The 19,324-nt window shown below is 41.5% G+C and overlaps 2 protein-coding genes, 1 long non-coding RNA gene and 1 gene segment (V, D, J or C); 3 read left to right on the plus strand and 1 right to left on the minus strand.

The window, feature by feature from the left end:
* Positions 1-19,324, plus strand: part of XB5865341.S (uncharacterized XB5865341 S homeolog) — a 250,518-nt gene that overhangs the window by 196,324 nt on the left and 34,870 nt on the right. The window lies entirely within an intron of this gene.
* The window catches only part of LOC108705958 (immunoglobulin lambda variable 5-39), a 218,055-nt gene that overhangs the window by 170,136 nt on the left and 28,595 nt on the right, over positions 1-19,324 (plus strand). The window contains exons 1-2 of one of the 12 annotated variants that reach the window (XM_041566791.1): positions 6,990-7,096; positions 7,179-7,478. The exons of 8 other annotated variants lie outside the window; for them this stretch is intronic. In XM_041566791.1, the coding sequence (XP_041422725.1) occupies positions 7,000-7,096; positions 7,179-7,478 (397 nt within the window). In that variant the 5' untranslated portion in view covers positions 6,990-6,999. Of the gene's footprint in view, positions 1-6,989; positions 7,097-7,178; positions 7,479-16,580; positions 16,727-16,808; positions 17,110-19,324 lie in introns of those variants that run through there. 3 more of the 12 variants (XM_041566777.1, XM_041566794.1, XM_041566783.1) reach the window with 3 other exon arrangements.
* Positions 1-19,324, plus strand: part of LOC108695663 — a 90,467-nt gene that overhangs the window by 39,357 nt on the left and 31,786 nt on the right.
* LOC121394825 lies at positions 7,614-10,283 on the minus strand. The gene is made up of 2 exons (XR_005962020.1): positions 9,819-10,283; positions 7,614-7,793 (listed from the first exon to the last, which is right to left on the minus strand). It is a non-coding gene; the product is annotated as an uncharacterized LOC121394825 (long non-coding RNA).

Genomic DNA, 19,324 nt, shown 5'->3' on the forward strand with positions numbered 1-19,324 from the left:
ACACGGCTAGTAGTCAGGAGAGAGGACCTGGGATTCCTGAGAGATTCTCTGTGGAACCCAATCTGTCTAAGAATGTCTGGGAGTTAATTATCTCTGGGGTGCAGGTTGAGGATGATGCAATTTATTACTGTAACGTGTGGAGTGACCCGTCTCACAGTGATACAAAATAGACAGAACTGAAACTAAAATCTAAACCGTGTAGCATCTGCAGAGCCCCATGAAGCTCAGAGCCTGGTACATTGTAATGTTACAATGTGTAAGTAACGATTTGAAGGATTGTGATTAGCAGAAGTCACAACTAATACTGCATGTGTATTAAAGGACAAGGAAACCCCGATTGACTGGTAGGTACAGATGCTTGCCACACACCCCTAGTCAAGGCAACCACTACATTTTCCCCCTAGATAAGTGCTCCTGCGGGTACACACTGTGGATTTCGGTGTTCAACGATGCCCTTTTGGGGCCCTGGGCTTTTTGCTGCGGAACCAACAAGGAGAAGTGCAAAATAGTAACAAATCCAAAACAAGGTCCCGGGATAGATTAGGCGAAAACGTAGTCGAAGGTCAGGCAAAGGGATCAAGGCAGGCAACAGGAATTAAAGTCAAAAAGTCAGGCAGGAGTCAAATACCAGGAATTCAAACACAATATTAACGCTTCGGCACGATCAGTGAACTGAAGCCAGCTTGGGCACTGTCAAATGGAGGGCTGGGCATTTAAAGAGGGAGGATTTGGTGCCAATAATCTCTATTCAGCGCCAAATCATGAAGTCACGATGCAATTGTCATGACGCTCTGCGTCAAGCACCAGCGTCACTTGGCTACAGAACCCCGGAAGTACCCGCCTGCGCACCCGGAGGTGAGGAGAGACGCACCAGGAGGTAAGGGATGGGGAAAATCTTCCGGCGCGTCTTACACTTTGGTTTTTGGTTTTGTAGTGAAATCACTCTGCAAAGTGGCAGCATGTAACAGGGCTACCCATAACTGTCAAGCTCCCATCATAGGAAAAGGGATTGGGTAGGACTTTTCTGTAAAAATTAGATATCTCACCAGATAATGACATAGATCAAGGCAAATACTATATGTATCTAAAAGGGATGGCAAGGTACAGACTGTGCTTTTTACTAGAGGTTCTAAGAGTCTCTCAGAAACAATTAAAGGACCAGCATTACTTTCCCTTATTGGTCACAGAATTTCAAGGCCTGGCAAAGCTGCATGGTGATTGGATGAGCTGGAGGAGAAGTTCAAACCTCAGCTATCCAATCCCTGAGCAGCTCAACCAGGACTTACACTCAGTGACCAATAAGGGGAAGTAATGGACAGAAGATACCTCCCCTTGTACTCCCGCCCTGCCTTCCCGAAGTCAGCAGCTCTCAGAGAGCAGGGGGCCAGGCTAATCAAGAAAGTGCGGCATGGCCAGGCCCCCCTTACCCTCGGGGTCCCCTACAACTCTCCCCCCTGTCCCCCCCTGATGGCTGCCCTGCGAGTGACCCGTCTCTGCAACCAAGACTGGGAGAGACAGTGAGCAGATTGAAGCCTCAAACGGTCCACAAGGTCCTGGGCACGATGCGCATTACCCCACAGGAGAGATCTCAGCTGACTGAATGGAGAGCCTCAGTTTTATATGCTCAAAAACAATGAGCTCATCCATTACACCACTTAATGTTAAGAACAGATCTTGCTTCCCATGTGCTCAACAAGATCTGGCCAGACTCCCAACAAGCCATGATTAATAAAACTCCTATAATTACACTGTGGCAAGGGGAGCCTGATGTTATCAGTGGGAATCAGTTACACAAAAGCAGCCACACAAAATCAACATTTCTCCATTGGATCCTCTCACCACCTTCCCACCAGCAAGAATGCGAATCGCTGGTGGGATGGCATACGTATCGCTTCGGTTTTCGGAAGTTACCTCATGATTAGTTGCCACCAGTAGAGATGATTTGTCGCTTGGCTTCTAATTTCCTTGTGTGCCACCACCCTACAGGTTGGTGCCACCTACTGGCTGAACTGAATATTGCCTTAAACTATTTGAAATACTGTAAATATGTTTCACCTCCTTACAAACATCCTACAGGGGACATCAAGACCCCTGTGAAACACTAACAACACTGGTCCAATTTGAACATGTTCTATTTATCACCACTCTTTGTAATCTATCCTTTAGCCAGTTCTCTATCCAAGTATGAATATTATGTTCCAGGCTAATATACCTTAATTTAATCACTAATCCTCTATGTGATACTGCATTACATGTAAAATAAAATATATTTCTTCTACGTCCCTCCATGTCAGTACACATGGGGCATTGCCCCTCCCAGACCTGGAGGTAGGACCTATAACATAGCCAATCAAAATGAATCATGACCTATAAGACCACATGACCTCCTCCTCACCACAGTTATTTTTTGTCCTACTGGACAGGGAGGTAGGATCTCCCTCCTCACTTTTTATTTTTTGTTGAATTTTGAGAGAAATCAAACACAGTTTTTGTTTTTTGTTTTTCTTTTGCATTTTCTTTTTGTTTATTTATTTATTTATTTTTTACCTCTGTGTAGACACAGAGGGATGATTCCCAGGTAATGGAGAAGATTTTACCTGATGCCTCAAGACGCATAATCTATAAATTATCGCTTATTGGGAAGAAATGCAGGTGTGGGCATATCCATGGTCCTAGCCCGGTGCTAAAATAGCCCCCCTGCTATATGCCCAGCGAGGCACAAGATTAAATCTAGTGCTTTTTGGGAAGAGACACAGTTGTGGGCTTCCCACATTATTACCTGTGAGCCTTTTGTTTTTTCTTCTGTATTTTTATTTATTTATTTATTTATTTTTGCTTATTTTTTACCTCTGTGTGGACACAGAGGGATGATTCCCAGGTAATGGAGAAGAATTTACCTGATGCCTCAAGACGCATAATCTGTAAATTATCGCTTATTGGGAAGAAGTGCAGGTGTGGGCATACCCATGGTCCTAGCCCTGTGCTAAAACAGCCCCCCTGCTATATGCCCAGTGAGGCACAAGATTCAATCTAGTGCTTGATCCTCAAGTACCGGTCTCTGTAATTTTGTGGTTGATTTTGTAGCTCTTGTTAATCGTTTACCATGTCCTAGGACATGTTGTTATTGTGCCTTTTATCTACCCTTTTCAGGAGATATACATTTATCAGCTACCCTGTTGGATGGATATGATGCTGGCCTTTTCTCAGGGCCTCCTTAGCATCAGTTTGGTTTTTGCATTATATTGGTTATTCCCACCCCTTGTTTTCGGTGCATGGCTTGGTAGATCCCATGTGTACTGACATGGAGGGACGTAGAAGAAATAGAGAATTTTACTTACCTACTTGACGTAAATTCCTTTTCTTCTAGTCCCGACATGTCAGTACAGGGTTTCCCATCCCAATTTATTTATTTTTGTTACTGTACTGCTCTGGCAAAAGTATAACTGTGGTGAGGAGGAGGTCATGTGGTCTTATAGGTCATGATTCATTTTGATTGGCTATGTTATAGGTCCTACCTCCAGGTCTGGGAGGGGCAATGCCCCATGTGTACTGACATGTCGGGACTAGAAGAAAAGGAATTTACGTCAAGTAGGTAAGTAAAATTCTCTATTTCACCCCCTTACAATCATCCTGCAGGGAACAGTATAATCAGAAAAAATAGAGCAGTATTTACAATGCCCATCTCAAAGACCCCTATGGTACTCCACTAACAACACTGGTCCAATTTACCCTAATTTAATTAGTAATCCTCTTTTTGGTACCGTATCAAATGCTTTAGCAAAGTTAAGCAAAGTTTAAGTAGATCACATCCACTGCCACCATAATGTTTAGGATCATCTCCCCAGAGGCCAATTAAAACTATACCCACTAACAATGCAGGTCTCTATAAAAAGATTGCATAAACAGCTCATATGTAAACCCCTGCTTCATGCAAATAAACCATTTTCATAATAATTTACTTTTTTAGTAGTAAAAAAAAGTAATCTTAAATAGAAAATTGCCATTTTAAAAAACATAAGGGCCTCCCCCTGGTATCCTAGGATTCATGGTGCACATAATCAAACCAAACAAACAATACACGCTAGGTCAATGAGCCAATTAACAGAGAGAGTTCTGTCTTTTGCTTCCACTCTTCTTCCTGTTACAGTTACAGCTGCAGTATTTCTGATAAGGTCATCTCTGAGGCAGCACACAGACCATCACAAAATGTTGGTTCAAGGTAAGAGATGTAAAAGGACAATGTATATTTATATATATTCCAGTTTGGGTAAGATTCTTTAATATGATATATAAACTATATGTTGCTTAAAAATTCATATTGGGGGTAACATTTTCCTTTAAATTAGTCTGGCAAGATCTATTATGCATAAAACCATGCTGGCATAAACTCATAGTATTGTGATTTTAAATGTATTCAAGTATCTCAAGTATTAGTATGGAGGGGTGTGTATGTGGATGCTGGGTTTTCATTTGGAGGGGTTGAACTTGATGTAACTATCTTATGCCATATATCTTATGCCATCCTAAAGCTTTCCTACCCCGGCTCTAGTTGGCCCTTCCGGCCTAGATCCGCACCCTGGTTTTCTTCCTGGTGCGACCAACAAGTCGCGGCACAAAAGCAGTGCGAGTGAGAGCGATGACGCGTGATAATGTGTGACTCACATGAGCGCACGCATGGTGGTGGGGTTATCAGATGGGAGCGGGCCCGGATTTGCGGCAAGGCCGCATAGGCCCGGGCCTAGGGCGGCAAAAAAATAGGGGCGGCATGCCGCCAAGCCACATTATGGGGACGTGTGCGTCCCCATTCAATTACAGCAGCTGCGCTGGTGTTTTTTCGCCGGCGCGCTGGGAAGGGGAGGTGAGGTGGGCGCTAGGACCGCGCGGCCGCCTGGTCGGACCGCGCGGCCTAGGGGTGCCTGTCAATGAAATCCGCCGCTGGATGGGAGGCCCTGGGGCAGCAGCCCCCAGGGTCCGGAGGGTCGGCCCTGAGGCAGAAGGGCCCCCCAGTCCGACCCTGCCACTGGTGTCAAACTAACATGCGTATAGTGTTTATTAACTTACAGAAACTAATCAACAATAACTTTTGGAACATTTCCTAATAACTCTGATTTCTATTTGGTAGGACCATTATTTTTCAAGCAAGTTTTAAAATATTCCTTTTTATTTAATGTAATTCCTAAATGGAAGGAGAGGGTAAAAATTGCTTTATTTTATTATTTGTGGCAGGGGAGACTGATGTGTTCTGAATTACAAGTAGTCATCAACCACCTTCTAAATGTGAGGACTATCTGTGAAAAGTTTTGTGTCCAATTTTATAATATGTGGAAATAGCACTTCAGATGAGGGCCAGGGATATGCAGGATCAATGCATACAGGGACAGATGTCTTCTGAAAGGCATCTGGAGACTTTCTGGAAACCATCGTGCAGCCCTAATTCTTTGAAAGGGTAAATACCATGCTGCCATTTCATTTTAAATTGGCAAAACATGGGCAGTGACATTATGTCCAGGCCAGAAATTGTTCACCCCACCTTTGCACCATCATAGAGGTTGACAGCTCTGTGCAGGAAAAAGCTAATGCTCTAGTGCAAGGCTGTTCAACTGGTGGACATGTATGGCCCCCTACCTGCTGTGTCTGTTTACTATGTTTAAACTACAGAGATTAAGTGGCCCTTGCATTGTTTAAACCTCAAATCCAGATTAATCCTCTGTATTGTTCACACCTGTGATCCCCCCTGCATTGTTCACCTGTTCACACTTTATACAAAATGCTAATGTGGCACCAGCACTGTGTCACTGTATGTAGTACATTTTAGAGTGGTCCTGATGGGGTTATCTGTCTCCTGCTCTGTTCTGCCTTCCCTATGCTCCCTATGTGTGCCATACAATGCCTGTGCGTGCCCCACTCTGCCTGTGTGACATACTTTGCCTGTGTGTGACATACGTGTCCTGCTCTGCCTGTGTGTGACATACTTTGCCTGTGTGCCCTGCTCTGCCTGTGTGCGCCCTGATCTGCCTGTGTGTGACATACTCTGCCTGTGGGTGCCCTACTCTGCCTGTGGGTGTGCCCTGATCTGCCTGTGTGTGACATACTCTGCCTGTGTGGGACATACTCTGCCTCTGTGTGCCCTGCTCTGCCTGTGTGTGACATACTCTGCCTGTGTGTGACATACTCTGCCTGTGTGTGACATACTCTGCCTGTGCGTGACATACTCTGCCTGTGCGTGAGATACTCATACATTGCCTCTGAGGAAGCCGATTGGTGAAAGGCGTTCGGCGGAAGTGACGTAAGCGGCAAGGAAAATACCACGAGAGAAAGGAGACGCCGGCAAACGTCTTTTGAAAACACTGCACGGTACCTGCAAAAAAAAGGACTTACACTTATACATGACTTTTAAAGGCCCCTAACAATAATTTATTTCCAAATGCTAACAAACCCTCAGAACAAATACAAGGCTTATGTTCCACAGGCAGAGTATGTCACACATAAAAAAAAACCACAATGTTTTTGGATCAGCAAACAGAGAGAGTAGAAACAAATAAAGACAGAAAATATGGTGTAGTATTTTTTGTTTTGTATTTTCCCAAAGGGCACCTTCAACTTCACCAACTTTGGCTAAATTGGGGTTATTTGGGTCTCTGCGTACTTGAAATAACAGGGCCTATTCTGAATCTCAGTCCAGACCTGCTGCTGGGGTTACATTTAAAATGTCTTGAACTCACTTGCATTTTCTGCAAATGATTGCTTCCCCAATCCTAATCTAAAAACCTAGGTATTTTTTTCCACTTCTTGGTTTTAAAAAAATAAAAAAGCTTGCCAGGTTTTAAGAGCGAAGCTATACACAGTATATTATATTATGTATTGCAGGAATATGAATGAAATATAAAGCATTATTTGCATCTTTCATCACAACTTGATTGTTGAGGGGGCAGGACCTGCCAATCAGAACACATTGGTTTTGCATACAAAGCCCAATATAAATCACTGAACTTGAAAGGAATGAGATGCTGTATATTTTCAAAGCAGACGAGAGCTGTCCTACCCTGCACCATGTCCTGGACAATCCCCCTCCTCACTCTGATGTCTCTGTGCACTTGTAAGGAGCATTATACCTCTCTCAGAGACTGATTCACATGGCTGCTTTCTCTCAGGGACTTTAACCTTCTCTCTTGTTCTAGGTTGTGCCGGACAGATTGTACTGACTCAGCCTGCATCTGTGAGTGTGAGTGTGGGAGGCACAGTAACACTCACTTGTCAAGGGAACAATATTGGTGGCAAGTATGTGCACTGGTATCAACAAGTGCTACTCAGTGCCCCCCGGAACATTATATATAAAGACAGCAATAGACCTGCTGGGATCCCAGAACGATTTTCTGGCACAAACTCTGGTAACACTGCAAGTTTAACAATCTCTGGAGCCCAAGCAGAGGACGAGGCTGATTATTACTGTCAGGTGTGGGATAGCGATAGCAAGCTGCACAGTGATACAGACAGAGGGGGAAGTGATACCAAATCCTTCTGAGTGTAATTCAGATAAAGAAATCACATACAGAGACAAGAGAGAAGAAATTAAATTAAAAAGTGAAGAATCTGTCAAGTTACTGTAACTTAAAATGTTACCACTAATTTCTTTCTGGCTGAATGCGCAAGATCTAACACATCTATATTTTATACAAATCAGCTGCTGTGTGAAGGCAACAGTTCAAGCTGAATAGGACAGAAAGGCACGTGTTTACACTAAGGATGAGCTGATAAGCAGATGACAGGCTCAGTAGAGTACAATGGGTTTAGTTCTGAAAGAAGTAGATAAACAGGAACCAAATGTCAGTCATTACTTTCTACAGGACCATAGAATAAAAATGTTTCTCATATAAAATAGGACATTTGTTGACAAGAAATAGTTTTATTTGCAGGTGTTGGGTAAACAGATACAGACTTTTTACCCTATATTTAATATAAGGCACTAAGTTTGCCCAGTAACAGTAACCATGACACCTGTTGAATGGTTGCTATGCATTATTGCCCCTGGGGAAACGTAGAGCCTTTTATTACATAACACTATGGGGCAGATTTATCAAAGGTCGAGTCAGATTTCAAGCTATTTTTTGTGTACTTCAGCTAGGGAATAGTCCAAATTCGATTTGAATTTTAAAAAAAATTGAAAATTCGATTATGGAAATTTATCATGTACTGTCTCTTTAAAAATTCAACTTCGATCATCTAAAATCTACCGAATTGCTGTTTTAGCCTATGGGGGACCTCCTAGAACCTATTTGGAGTCAATCGTGGACTTTGAAAAATCAAAGTTTTTTTTGGGAAAAACTTCGAATCAAATTCGACCTAATGAGCTATTCCTTCGATTAGAACTATTCTAATTCGGCCAGATACGGACCTATTGGACCAAAAAAAACTTTGACTTAATTTCGGTTGGTCTTTTTTAATTCGAATTTTGACCTTTGATAAATATGCCCCTATAAAATATTTTCACTTTTTACAGTTACATTTTATAAAAAATTATATAAAATTATATAATTTATATAAAATTAATATTTTGGTTTATGTAAACAGTGCTAACCTGAGACTATATGCATAAGAGTTATTCATTTTGTGTGTGTGTTTTGCCCTTAACTTCTACCTTCCTCAGCTTAAAGGGGTTGTTCACATTTTATTGAACTTTTAGTATGATGTATAGAGTGATATTTTGAGACAATTTGCAGTTGCCTTTCATTTTTTATTATTTGTGTTTTTTGAGTTATTTGGCTTTTTATTCAGCAGCTCTTAAGTTTGCAGTTTCAGCAATCTGGTTGCTAGGGTCCAGAGTACCTTAGCAACCATGCATTGATTTGAATAAGAGACTGGAATATGATTAGGAGAGGCCTGAATAGAAAGATGAGTATTAAAAAGTAGCAATACATTTGTAGCCTTACAAAGTGTTTGTTTTTAGATTAGGGTCAGTGACCCCCATTTGAAAGCTGGAAAGAGTCAGAAGAAGAAGGCAAATAATTCAAAAACCAATGAATAAATAATGAAGACCAATTGAAAAGATGCTTAGAATAGGCCATTCTATAACAAACATAGGGGCATATTTACTAAGGTTCAAGTAGTATTTTCTAATTCAAATTAGTTGTTTTTTTGGTCAAAACTCACCATTTCGAGTTGAAAAAAACCTCACTCAAATTTGAATTCAAAAATCGATTCAGAGATTTATCATCCCCCTACCCTGGAAATAACTCGAATTCGATAGGCTGCCACCTAAAACCTGCTGAGTTCATGTAGAAGTCAATGGCAGAGGTCTGTTAACCCATTTAAAGATGTTAACAGCCTTTCTGACATTCAAGTTTTTTTTCAGAGAAAAACTCAATTTGAATTGTGAGTTTTCGGGGTTGGAATTTTAGACATTCGAGTTTTTCATGAATAAGCTACCATTCGAGTTGTGAGTACTTTCGAGTTTATTAGAGTAAAATAAACCTCACTCTAAAATTCAACCTTTGATAAATAACCCCCTAAAAGTTAGCATAAAGGAGAATTCAACTGTAAAGTAAAAAAACCCTACCCCCCTACCCGGGGTAGCAGCTAGGCTGGGGGGTCTATGTAGGGTATTCTCCTTTAAAGGTTAACCACCCCTTCAATATTTAAAATGGTATCTGGTTGCAGAGGTTGATTACCTGGTGCAGTTAAGCGTAAGGTTATTTTGGTGGCCCTTTTTCTCCTTCTAGTTTAGATAGTCCCACAAACTCCCCTGACATGCACACTTAATTCTGTATCTATCACCTAACTATTTGAAATAACAAGCAAAAGAGCAGTGAGCACTCACTGACCTTGAAGGAGATTCTGCTGTTCTGCTACGTTTATCCGCTTCCGAAGCATGAATGATCTGACCAAAATGCTTAGACACGGAGCACCAGCGTTGTTAAAACCATCACTTTTATTCGATAATGTTTAAAAACATGAATGGAGCGCACAACAAACGATTGAGGCGATTCGTGGACAAAAGCCACTTCCTAAAAAGTGATATTCATTCAGTCCATGTGAACTTTTAAAAAGACAAAAACCCAACGGCTTCTAAAAACAATAATCCTTCCAGTGCTGAACACATATATTCTACAAAACACATACTTATCTATTTGAAAGGTCCTCATGAAGAAGAGAGAAGGAACAATAGTGGCCAGCAGTCTTTGGTCTTAAGCTGGCCATACACATAACAATTTGTTTGTTTGGTGGGGTTGTCAAATGAGCGGATTGTTGCCCAGTTTGACAATGTACATGCAGAATCTGATCATTTGGCCCTGGTCCAACGATCAGATCATAATGGAGGCCTATGCAGGCACATTGAGAGAGAGGATTGAATCAATGCAATGATGGGGTTCTTGTCCAATGGGATTTCAAACCTGTCTGATATCTGGATGGTTTTTGCGTAGATAACTTTTAGGGAGACTGCCAGAGAGAACCCATAGATGACCATTGATGGTGATGGAGTATAAATATCTTCTGCATAAAAATATTATGAATAACATATACTGCCTCTTCCGTTATATATGACTCAGGGTTCTACAAAGTACATAATGCATAACGCATCTGTTGTCCTCAGCTATATAGTACAGATAGATAGAGGGACTAGTAAGGTATCAACATTACCTGCAGTTGAGTGAAATAGTTGCAATGAGACATTCGGTCACTGCTTCATTATACATTATACATTATACACAGTGACTGCAACTTTCTTGGTTTCAAGGTTAAAACTCCCTAATGCTTGCCCTTTTATTGGCCACCACTGGGATCACCTGACTTTAATTGGAAAGGGTGGGAGCTACAACATTGAGGTGACCACTGCTCCTGTATACATTATAGCAATGTGCTCACCATTAAATTAAAAATAATTAAAGAAACCATAATGCCAAAAAATTCAAGTGTTTTAAACTAATCAAAATATAATGTACTGGTGCCCTGCACTGGTAAGACTGGTGTGTTTGTTGATATGATACTCTTATATAGTTTATATAAACAAACTGCTGTGTGCCCATGGGGGAAGCCATTCAAAGCTGAAAAAGGAGAAAAGGCACAGGATACATAGCAGATAATAGATAAGCTCTGTAGTATACAATGAGATCTGCTATCTACTGAGTATCCTGTGCTTTGAATAGTTGCCCCCTGTGGCTCCACAGCAGCTTGTATATCTAAAATATAGTTGTGTTTCTAAAAGAAACACACCAGTTGTACCAGTGCAGGACAAGAGTACATGATATTGTCATTCCTTTAAAGAACTTTCATTTTTTTGGCGTTACTGGTCCTTAAGCGGGAATGCAATGTGGCTGTGACCACAACATTCATATAGAGAGAGAAAAAAGTTCCTCTACACTCAACCCATTATCAGTATATTAAGGACATTGACACATTGTGTGCATTAAGCTATTAAAAAAGTCCTCCTCTTTAAACAAAACAGAGATTGTTTGTCCATATATCGCAATATATTTAAACTGGCAAACTATTGTTATTTCATGGCTTAGGCTAATGCCAGATGGGGCTGAAAATCGGACTGTTGAAGTAATCAGGCCAAGAATCCGCCCGTATTCTGACATTAGTCTCCTGTCCTGCCTGCACCCAGAACAACTGTTTTGGTCCAGATGCAGATTTTGGCTTGATAATGCTATCCATTCATCTATTCACCCCAGTGTTTCGTAAACTGAAAGTGTAGTCTTAATGTACACATCATGCTTTAATTGTAGACACCTATTTTTTAAATTCATGAAATTGTAAATATAAGTAAACCCACATAATTCATTTGCTTAAAACATAACTACCATTTATTGTTACTTATGTGCACAATTACCATTATTAACATTATAAATTGTGTCCTTAAGCAATTTACCATTTTCTAATATAAAATAATGGTTTATAAAATCTCCTTGTATACAATCGTTGAGGGAGTTTCTTGGAGACAGCAAAGCAAATAAAATGATACATGTAAGGGTTAGTCCACACAAGGAGATTCAGGGAGATTTTGTCGCCTGGCGACTAATCGCCTCGTCTTCTGATCGACTATCTCCCAGAATTGTCGCAGCGTGTTTTCCCATAGGCTACAATGAAAAGTCGCCTGCGCTAATGCACATGCGGCGATGCGTTTTCAGTAGTCTCAATGAGGCCTCAGTGAGGCAACTTCGGGCGACTTTAGAAAACACATCGCCGCGTGTGCATTAGTTTTCATTGTAGCCTATGGGAAAACACGCTGAGGCAGTTCGGGAGATAGTCGCTCAGAAGACGAGGCGATTAGTCGCCAGGCGACAAAATCTCCCCAAATCTCCTTGTATGGCCTTACCCTAACAGTATGAAAGCACCTAATGTCTACTCTACATACTGTATGTTTTGCATAAGAATTATATAGTCAGTTCAGATAAGAAGCTTAACTGTTTGATTATTGTCAGGAAATAGAAAAATAAAGATTATGTTTTAAACATAAATATGTGCCACACATATAGGGGCCGATTCACTAAGGGTCGAATTTCGAAGTTAAAAATACTTCGAAATTCGACCCTCGGATTGAAATCCTTCGACTTCGAATATCGAAGTCGAAGGATTTAGCGCTAATCCTGCGATCGATCGATTAAATCGAACGATTCGAAGGATTTTAATCCAACGATCGAAGGAAAATCCTTCGATCAAAAAATCACAGGCAAGCCTATGGGGACCTTCCCCATAGGCTAACATTGACTTCGGTAGCTTTTAGCTGCCGAAGTAGGGGGTCGAAGTTTTTTTTAAAGGGGAAGTACTTCGACTATCGAATGGTCGAATAGTCGAACGATTTTTCGTTCGATTTGTTCGATTTCGTTCGAATTCGAACGAATTTAACCAATTCGATGGTCGAAGTACCCAAAAAATACTTCGAAATTCGAAGTATTTTTCATTCGAATCCTTCACTCGAGCTTAGTGAATCAGCCCCATAGTGTATCTTTGATTGATTTAGTATCTCTTTGTGATATATTTAAGGGGTAGCAGTGCACGGGTACATCTCTGTCTCTTATTAATATAGTATCAAATGGAACATGGTATAGGTTAGCAGTGCCAAAAACCTTTTACCTTAACTTTAAATTGTTGGAGGAGGGTGACACAAATATATTTTATTTAACATTCAAGTGTACAACCAGTTTTCCTATATATACTATATACTATAACCATTTACAGCCATAATATACTTGATCATACCTGACCAGCCTGGGTAGACTCATTAACACAACACTTTTATTTCTTAAAGCTCCTGCCATACTACATAACGTGATGGATTTCCAAAAACAAACTATCCTCCAAGCTGTGGCAAAATATATTTTTTATAGGGTATGGAGAGTGGATAGATCCTTCTCTGCTGCTGCCATAAAGTACGCTATCTCTAGGAGTCTTCATTGACATCTCTAACCTATTCCTTACATGCTAAGTATCTCCCTGGGGACTATATTATATAGGGATTTCTCCCCATCACATGGCCTATTCTCTGACCTGTTAGCCAAATTCTGATAATTTAATTACAATGTGCCTTTTCTCCCCATGAGCCCCCAGCAAACCTCACTAAGGGTAAGGCCACACTGGGATTTTTGGGGAGATTTCGGAAGACGAATCGCCACGTGTGATTAGTGCCGGCGTTTTTTCATTTTAGCCAGCGCAGAGTGAGGGAAGGCGTTTGGGGAGATTGGTCGCAGCAAAGAGGAGGCGATTAGTCGCCAGGCGACCAAATCTCCCCAAAACGCCCAGTGTGGCCTTACCCTAATCAGGAGCCCCAATCACCCAAGGGTAGGAAATTAAAGAGCATCGCAACCTGTCACTGTTTGTCTTTGGCTGCTAAGAACCTTACCAGCTCTCACTGAGATCTTGTGGACAGACAGTATTCAACTTGCAACTCCAGTGGAACTGCCAACATTATAATTTGAGGTATTGCTACATTTTTTATTTGTTATATTTTGGCTGCATGCAATATTAGTTATTTAGTTCATGTATGTTTGTTACATTTATAACAAGGAATCAGCCCCAGCAAGGACAATGAATATTTATCAGATCAGAACAGACCTGCAATTTGAAGTGGAAATAAAACAATATACTTGAGGGCATCTGGTTAGCACCCTAGCATGTGAACAAGTCCAGCTAGAGACAGTATTAGATCTGTTATAGATTTGCCTACAGTGAATGGACCACAGTATATAGGGTGTCAGACTTAGATTTTCTCCCTGGCCACTCCACTTGGTGGGATCTTGGTAAGGTACATCTGCCTGTCTGTCTTACTACCTTGACTACATCCGCAGGGGAGTCCCATTCTCAGCTTTCTCATCCACCTGTTTTCGCCTTCTGATGTTAATCTGCATATGCCTCACTGTTGTGTAAGTAACCCTGTGGATCATTTGTCTCTGACAAATAAACTGTTACTCCTTTGTTTTACTGCAAGAACCTCCTGGCGTCCATTCTTTACATTTTTATTGCACAGTAGCCCGTGGGAGTTGTAGTTAAACTACACCTTTATTCTTCCACTTAGCAAGGCCCTGCTTAAGTGTTGGCATCACATTTGGCCTGTATAGTCCAAAATAGTGTTACATATGCAAAAACTTCCAGAGCTTTGTCTTTTAGCCTTAGAGTCAGGTAATCCCACTGCTCATGGGATCCAACTGCTTCAAAACAATTTGCCAAAAAGAGCACTATGTAAACTGTATATGCTGTTATTCTCAAAGTGGTAATGTCCAATGTTTGGCTCTCCATATAATACTGGACTCCTGGTCACTTTTAATCCTTTAAGAAATTCCTTGGTTTTATCTGCTGCAGCAATCTCTTACACAGTCACAGATTTTGTCCAGCTGTTCTTTCCTCTGCTTCTTGTAGCATGCAAAACAAAAGATAGGAAAGAATAACAAGAAGGGAAGGCTACTTACTGCAAGACTTTATACTCCTTACATGGATTCACAGTCATTTAGTGCAAGGATTACACACCAAGTACTAATGCTGTAATAAAAATGAAAATTGTCCCAGCAATGCCAAACAATTTTCATGGACACACAACTTCAGATGCACATGATGTTGGGTGTGGCTATACGGAGTTGTATACTCTGGGGCTCATTGATAAACACTGCACACACCTGCACTTGGGCAGTAAACCAATGGCAACCAATCAAAAGTTTGCTTTCATTGTTCTACCCGCAGGATGTCTGTAAAAAAAAAAAAAAACAGTCACTGATCGGTTGCTATGGGTTACTGTCCAGGTGCAAATTTGTCCAGTGTTTATAAATGAGCTTTATTGTCTCTCGCTCAATTTATACACGGGTTTGACAAGAGTTATTGCACCTCCAAACCAGCATCACCTCACTGTCTCATCTACCCTTAAAGGAGAATTCAACCCCCTAGGCGCAAAAATCTATTCCCCCTCCCCTGCATGTGCCCCCCTCCCTCCTCCTCCCGGCCTACCTCCCCCCCCCCGGGCAAATGCCCCTAACTTGTTACTTACCCCTCTTTCTAGGTCCTCTCCAGCTGAAACAAAAAATCGTAAACTTCGTGACTTTCGGGGGGTTGAATTCTCCTTTAAGAGAAGGTAATAAAAACCCTAAAATGATTAGTTCCCTGCATTCTACAGCAGGCAATGCACAATTACAAGAGTCCTCAGCACTTAACCCATTATCAATATATTCAAGACAGCGACATTTTGTGCATACTGCTACTGAAAAATGCCTTACCCTTTAAACAAAACAGGGATTGTTTGTCCGTATATTGCAATATATTTAAGCTGGCCAACTACGTCAAAGTCATCCCATATCTGGCCAGTCCTACACTAAATTTTCATCTGATTCATTAAGAATTCTATTGCTTCATTATACATTTTACAAAGGGACGACTATGTTTTACCTGCAACTTACTTGCTGCTTTCAAAGTAAAACTCCCAAACTTGGCTGCCCTTTTATTAGACACCAGTGGGATCACCTGACTATAGCTGGGAAGGGTGGGAGCTACAACATGGCGCTGGTCACTGCTCCTGTATAACTATAACAAACAAGGGAAAGTTGTGCTCACCACTAGTTTTTAAAACCATTAGGCGGGGTTCACGAGGCTATGACCACAAAATACATATAGACAATTACAAGAGTCCTCAAAAGGGCAGCCAAGTTTGGGAGTAAAACGTAGTCGTCCCTTTGTATAATGAAGCAATAGAATTCTTAATGAATCAGATGAAAATTGAGCGTAGGACTGGCCAGATATGGGATGACTTTGACGTAGTTGACCAGCTTATATTGCAATATATGGACAAACAATCCCTGTTTTGTTTAAAGGGTAAGGCATTTTTCAGTAGCAGTATGCACAAAATGTCTCTGTCTTAAATATATTGATAATGGGTTGAGTGCAGAGGACTCTTGTAATTGTCTATATGAATTATGTGGTCATAGCCTCGTGCACCCCCACCTAATGGTTTTAAAAAACTAGTGGTGAGCACAACTTTCCCTTGTTTGATATATATATATATATATATATATATATATATATATATATATATATCTTTTACAGTCTCAGGAATATGTGGTTGGTGAAAGGAAGTGAGGGAGGGGCAGGATCTGCCAATAAGAACATATTGGTTTTGCATACAAAGTCCAACATTAGTCACTGAACTTAAAAGGAATGAGAGGCTGTGTATTGTCAAAGCAGAGAAGAGCTGTCCTACCCTGCACCATGTCCTGGACAATCCCCCTCCTCACTCTGATGTCTCTGTGCACTTGTAAGGAGCATTATACCTCTCTCAGAGACTGATTCACATGGCTGCTTTCTCTCAGGGACTTTAACCTTCTCTCTTGTTCTAGGTTGTGCCGGACAGTATGTGCTGACTCAGCCTGCATCTGTGAGTGTGAGTGTGGGAGGCACAGTGACACTCACTTGTCAAGGGAACAATATTGGCAGCAAGAATGTGTACTGGTATCAACAAATACTACCCAGTGCCCCCAGGCTCATCATATATGACGACAGCAAAAGACCTGATGGGATCCCAGAACGATTTTCTGGCACAAACTCTGGTAACACTGCAAGTTTAAAGATCTCTGGAGCCCAAGCAGAGGACGAGGCTGATTATTACTGTCAGGTGTGGGATAGCGATAGCGATGCTGCACAGTGATACAGACAGAGGGGGAAGTGATACCAAATCCTTCCTCTGAGTGTAATTTAAATAAAATTATCACACACTGAGACAAGAGTGAAGAAACTAAATAACGTGGGGCGGATCTCTCCCTGATATGCCCACCTTGAGGTGATCAATATCGGGCTGATCTAAGGCCCAATGATCAGATTCTAACGATGGCTAACGGGCGGTTGGATCGCGGGACCGCGTCAACAAACAGATGCGGCCGCGATCCAACGGGTTTTTTAGTCCCGTCCAATCGACATCTGGGCGACTATCGGCCAGATATCGATCGGGGAAGCACCTCGGAGGGCCCCATACATGGGCCAATAAGCTGCTGACTCGGTCTGTCAGCAGGTTATTTTGGCCCTTGTATGGCCACCATTAGACATCATGCAAAGAATAATTGAACATCCACTAACCCATCAACCCCCACATCAAACTGGGGTACAACATGCCCACCAGAAACGTCATATCAAGGGCCAACCAAATAGACCCCTTAAACATTTTTTTCTAGCAGAGACAAACACTGGTATTGCATGTTTCAGAGATTCATGTTTCAAATAATTAATATAGCCAAAATAAATCAGTGTGCCAGACTCCAATAGGACACATTCAGGACGAATTCTCTTTTCTCTCCTGTGTGTTATTGCTACTACAAGCTGTGCAAGAGCACATGAAGTGATACAGACAGACTGCAGAGCATAGAACAGACAGACATACCTCAGTCATGCCTGTTTTTTGTGCGGCAGTCCTAATTTTGACAGCTCAGCACGCAGTCCCTTATTGTTACTGAAATGACCCAGGTTTCTCTTTGATCTCCAACACTCACACCAGAGAAAGATACAAAGTTTCTAAAACTTAATTAAATAAGAGGCCTTTTGGCAGACAGCCCAGAATGCTCAGCACCTGCACTTAGATACATTTGTAACTATTTAAGATAAGCGAAAATATAAATGTAACAATGTAAGATAAGCAGGTGCCTTTTGAGAACTGAGACTCACAGTTTAAAGGAGAACGAAAGCTTACCCGACATAGTTTGCTGGAATGTAAGACCTCCTGATAGTGTCTAGGTTTTTATTGCTGTAAAGGCATCCAGCTACCCATAAATCATGACTCTAGCTGTCCAAACTGCAGACCCTTTTGCGCAAGTCCCTTCTACAGAAGGAGCATGAAGGATCAAAAGGAGCATGTGCCGTAATGAGAGACAACGGAGATACAGCCCGTGGCAGTGGGGGTGTGGAATGCTAGCAATGCAGTGACGTCACTGTACTTTTATGGAGAGCTTTGGAAGACTGGAGCGTGCAGAGAGAAAGGAATCAAAGTAAGGGGAAACAGTGAGTGCTTAGAACACTGTTTGAAAATCATGTTAAAATAAAACAGACTTAATTTTAACCTTTCCTTGTCCTTTAAAGTGTTTTTTCACCTTTAAAGAAGAACTAAACCCCCAATAAGAAAAGCCCCATCTACTACCCTAGACAGCCCCCCCTCCCTACTTCCTCACTGAACAGCATGCTCACTTATTTATGCAGAGCAGCGCAGCAGAGCTCACGGGCGCCATTTCCTGATATTTAATCTTCTTCTGTAAAGGAACCTCTGTATTTGGCACATGCGCAGTTGGAGCAGACTGGTATCCAATCTGTGAATTGCCGAAGGGAAGGACGAGGATCTGAAGAAGACCGAAGATCCGGACTACAGCACCCATGAGCTCTAAAAATTGACCTTTGATAAATAACCCCCTTAATGATTAAATGCTTTTCTAGTAGACTTAAAATATGAAGATCCAAATTAAAGAAAGATCCATTATCCAGAAAACCCCAGGTCCCAAACATTCTGGATAAGAGGTCCCATACATGTACTATTTCTTTGTTAAAGATGACTCAGAGTCAACCAAATACAGTACATGTAATGCATCGCTTGGTTCCACATATACAGTATATATTTAAATGTTAGTCTAGGGCGGTCACCATTCGCCATGCTTAACTCTAGGTGGGCCATCATTACGCTGGATGGGCCGTTAATGTATCGTGGGGAAACAAATTACATCATGGGTGGAGTAGGGAATCCTACCCGGTTTTCCTAATTTAGAAGTTTTGACCCAGACAAACCATCTAAAAACCGGGCTGTCCGGGTCAAAACCGTATAGGTGGCAACCCTATGCTAGGCACAGTCCAAACTACAGAGTGTAATTTGATTCCCTGGTTA

Source organism: Xenopus laevis, chromosome 1L, assembly GCF_017654675.1.
Source record: "Xenopus laevis strain J_2021 chromosome 1L, Xenopus_laevis_v10.1, whole genome shotgun sequence".
Classification (NCBI taxonomy): Eukaryota; Metazoa; Chordata; class Amphibia; order Anura; family Pipidae; genus Xenopus; species Xenopus laevis.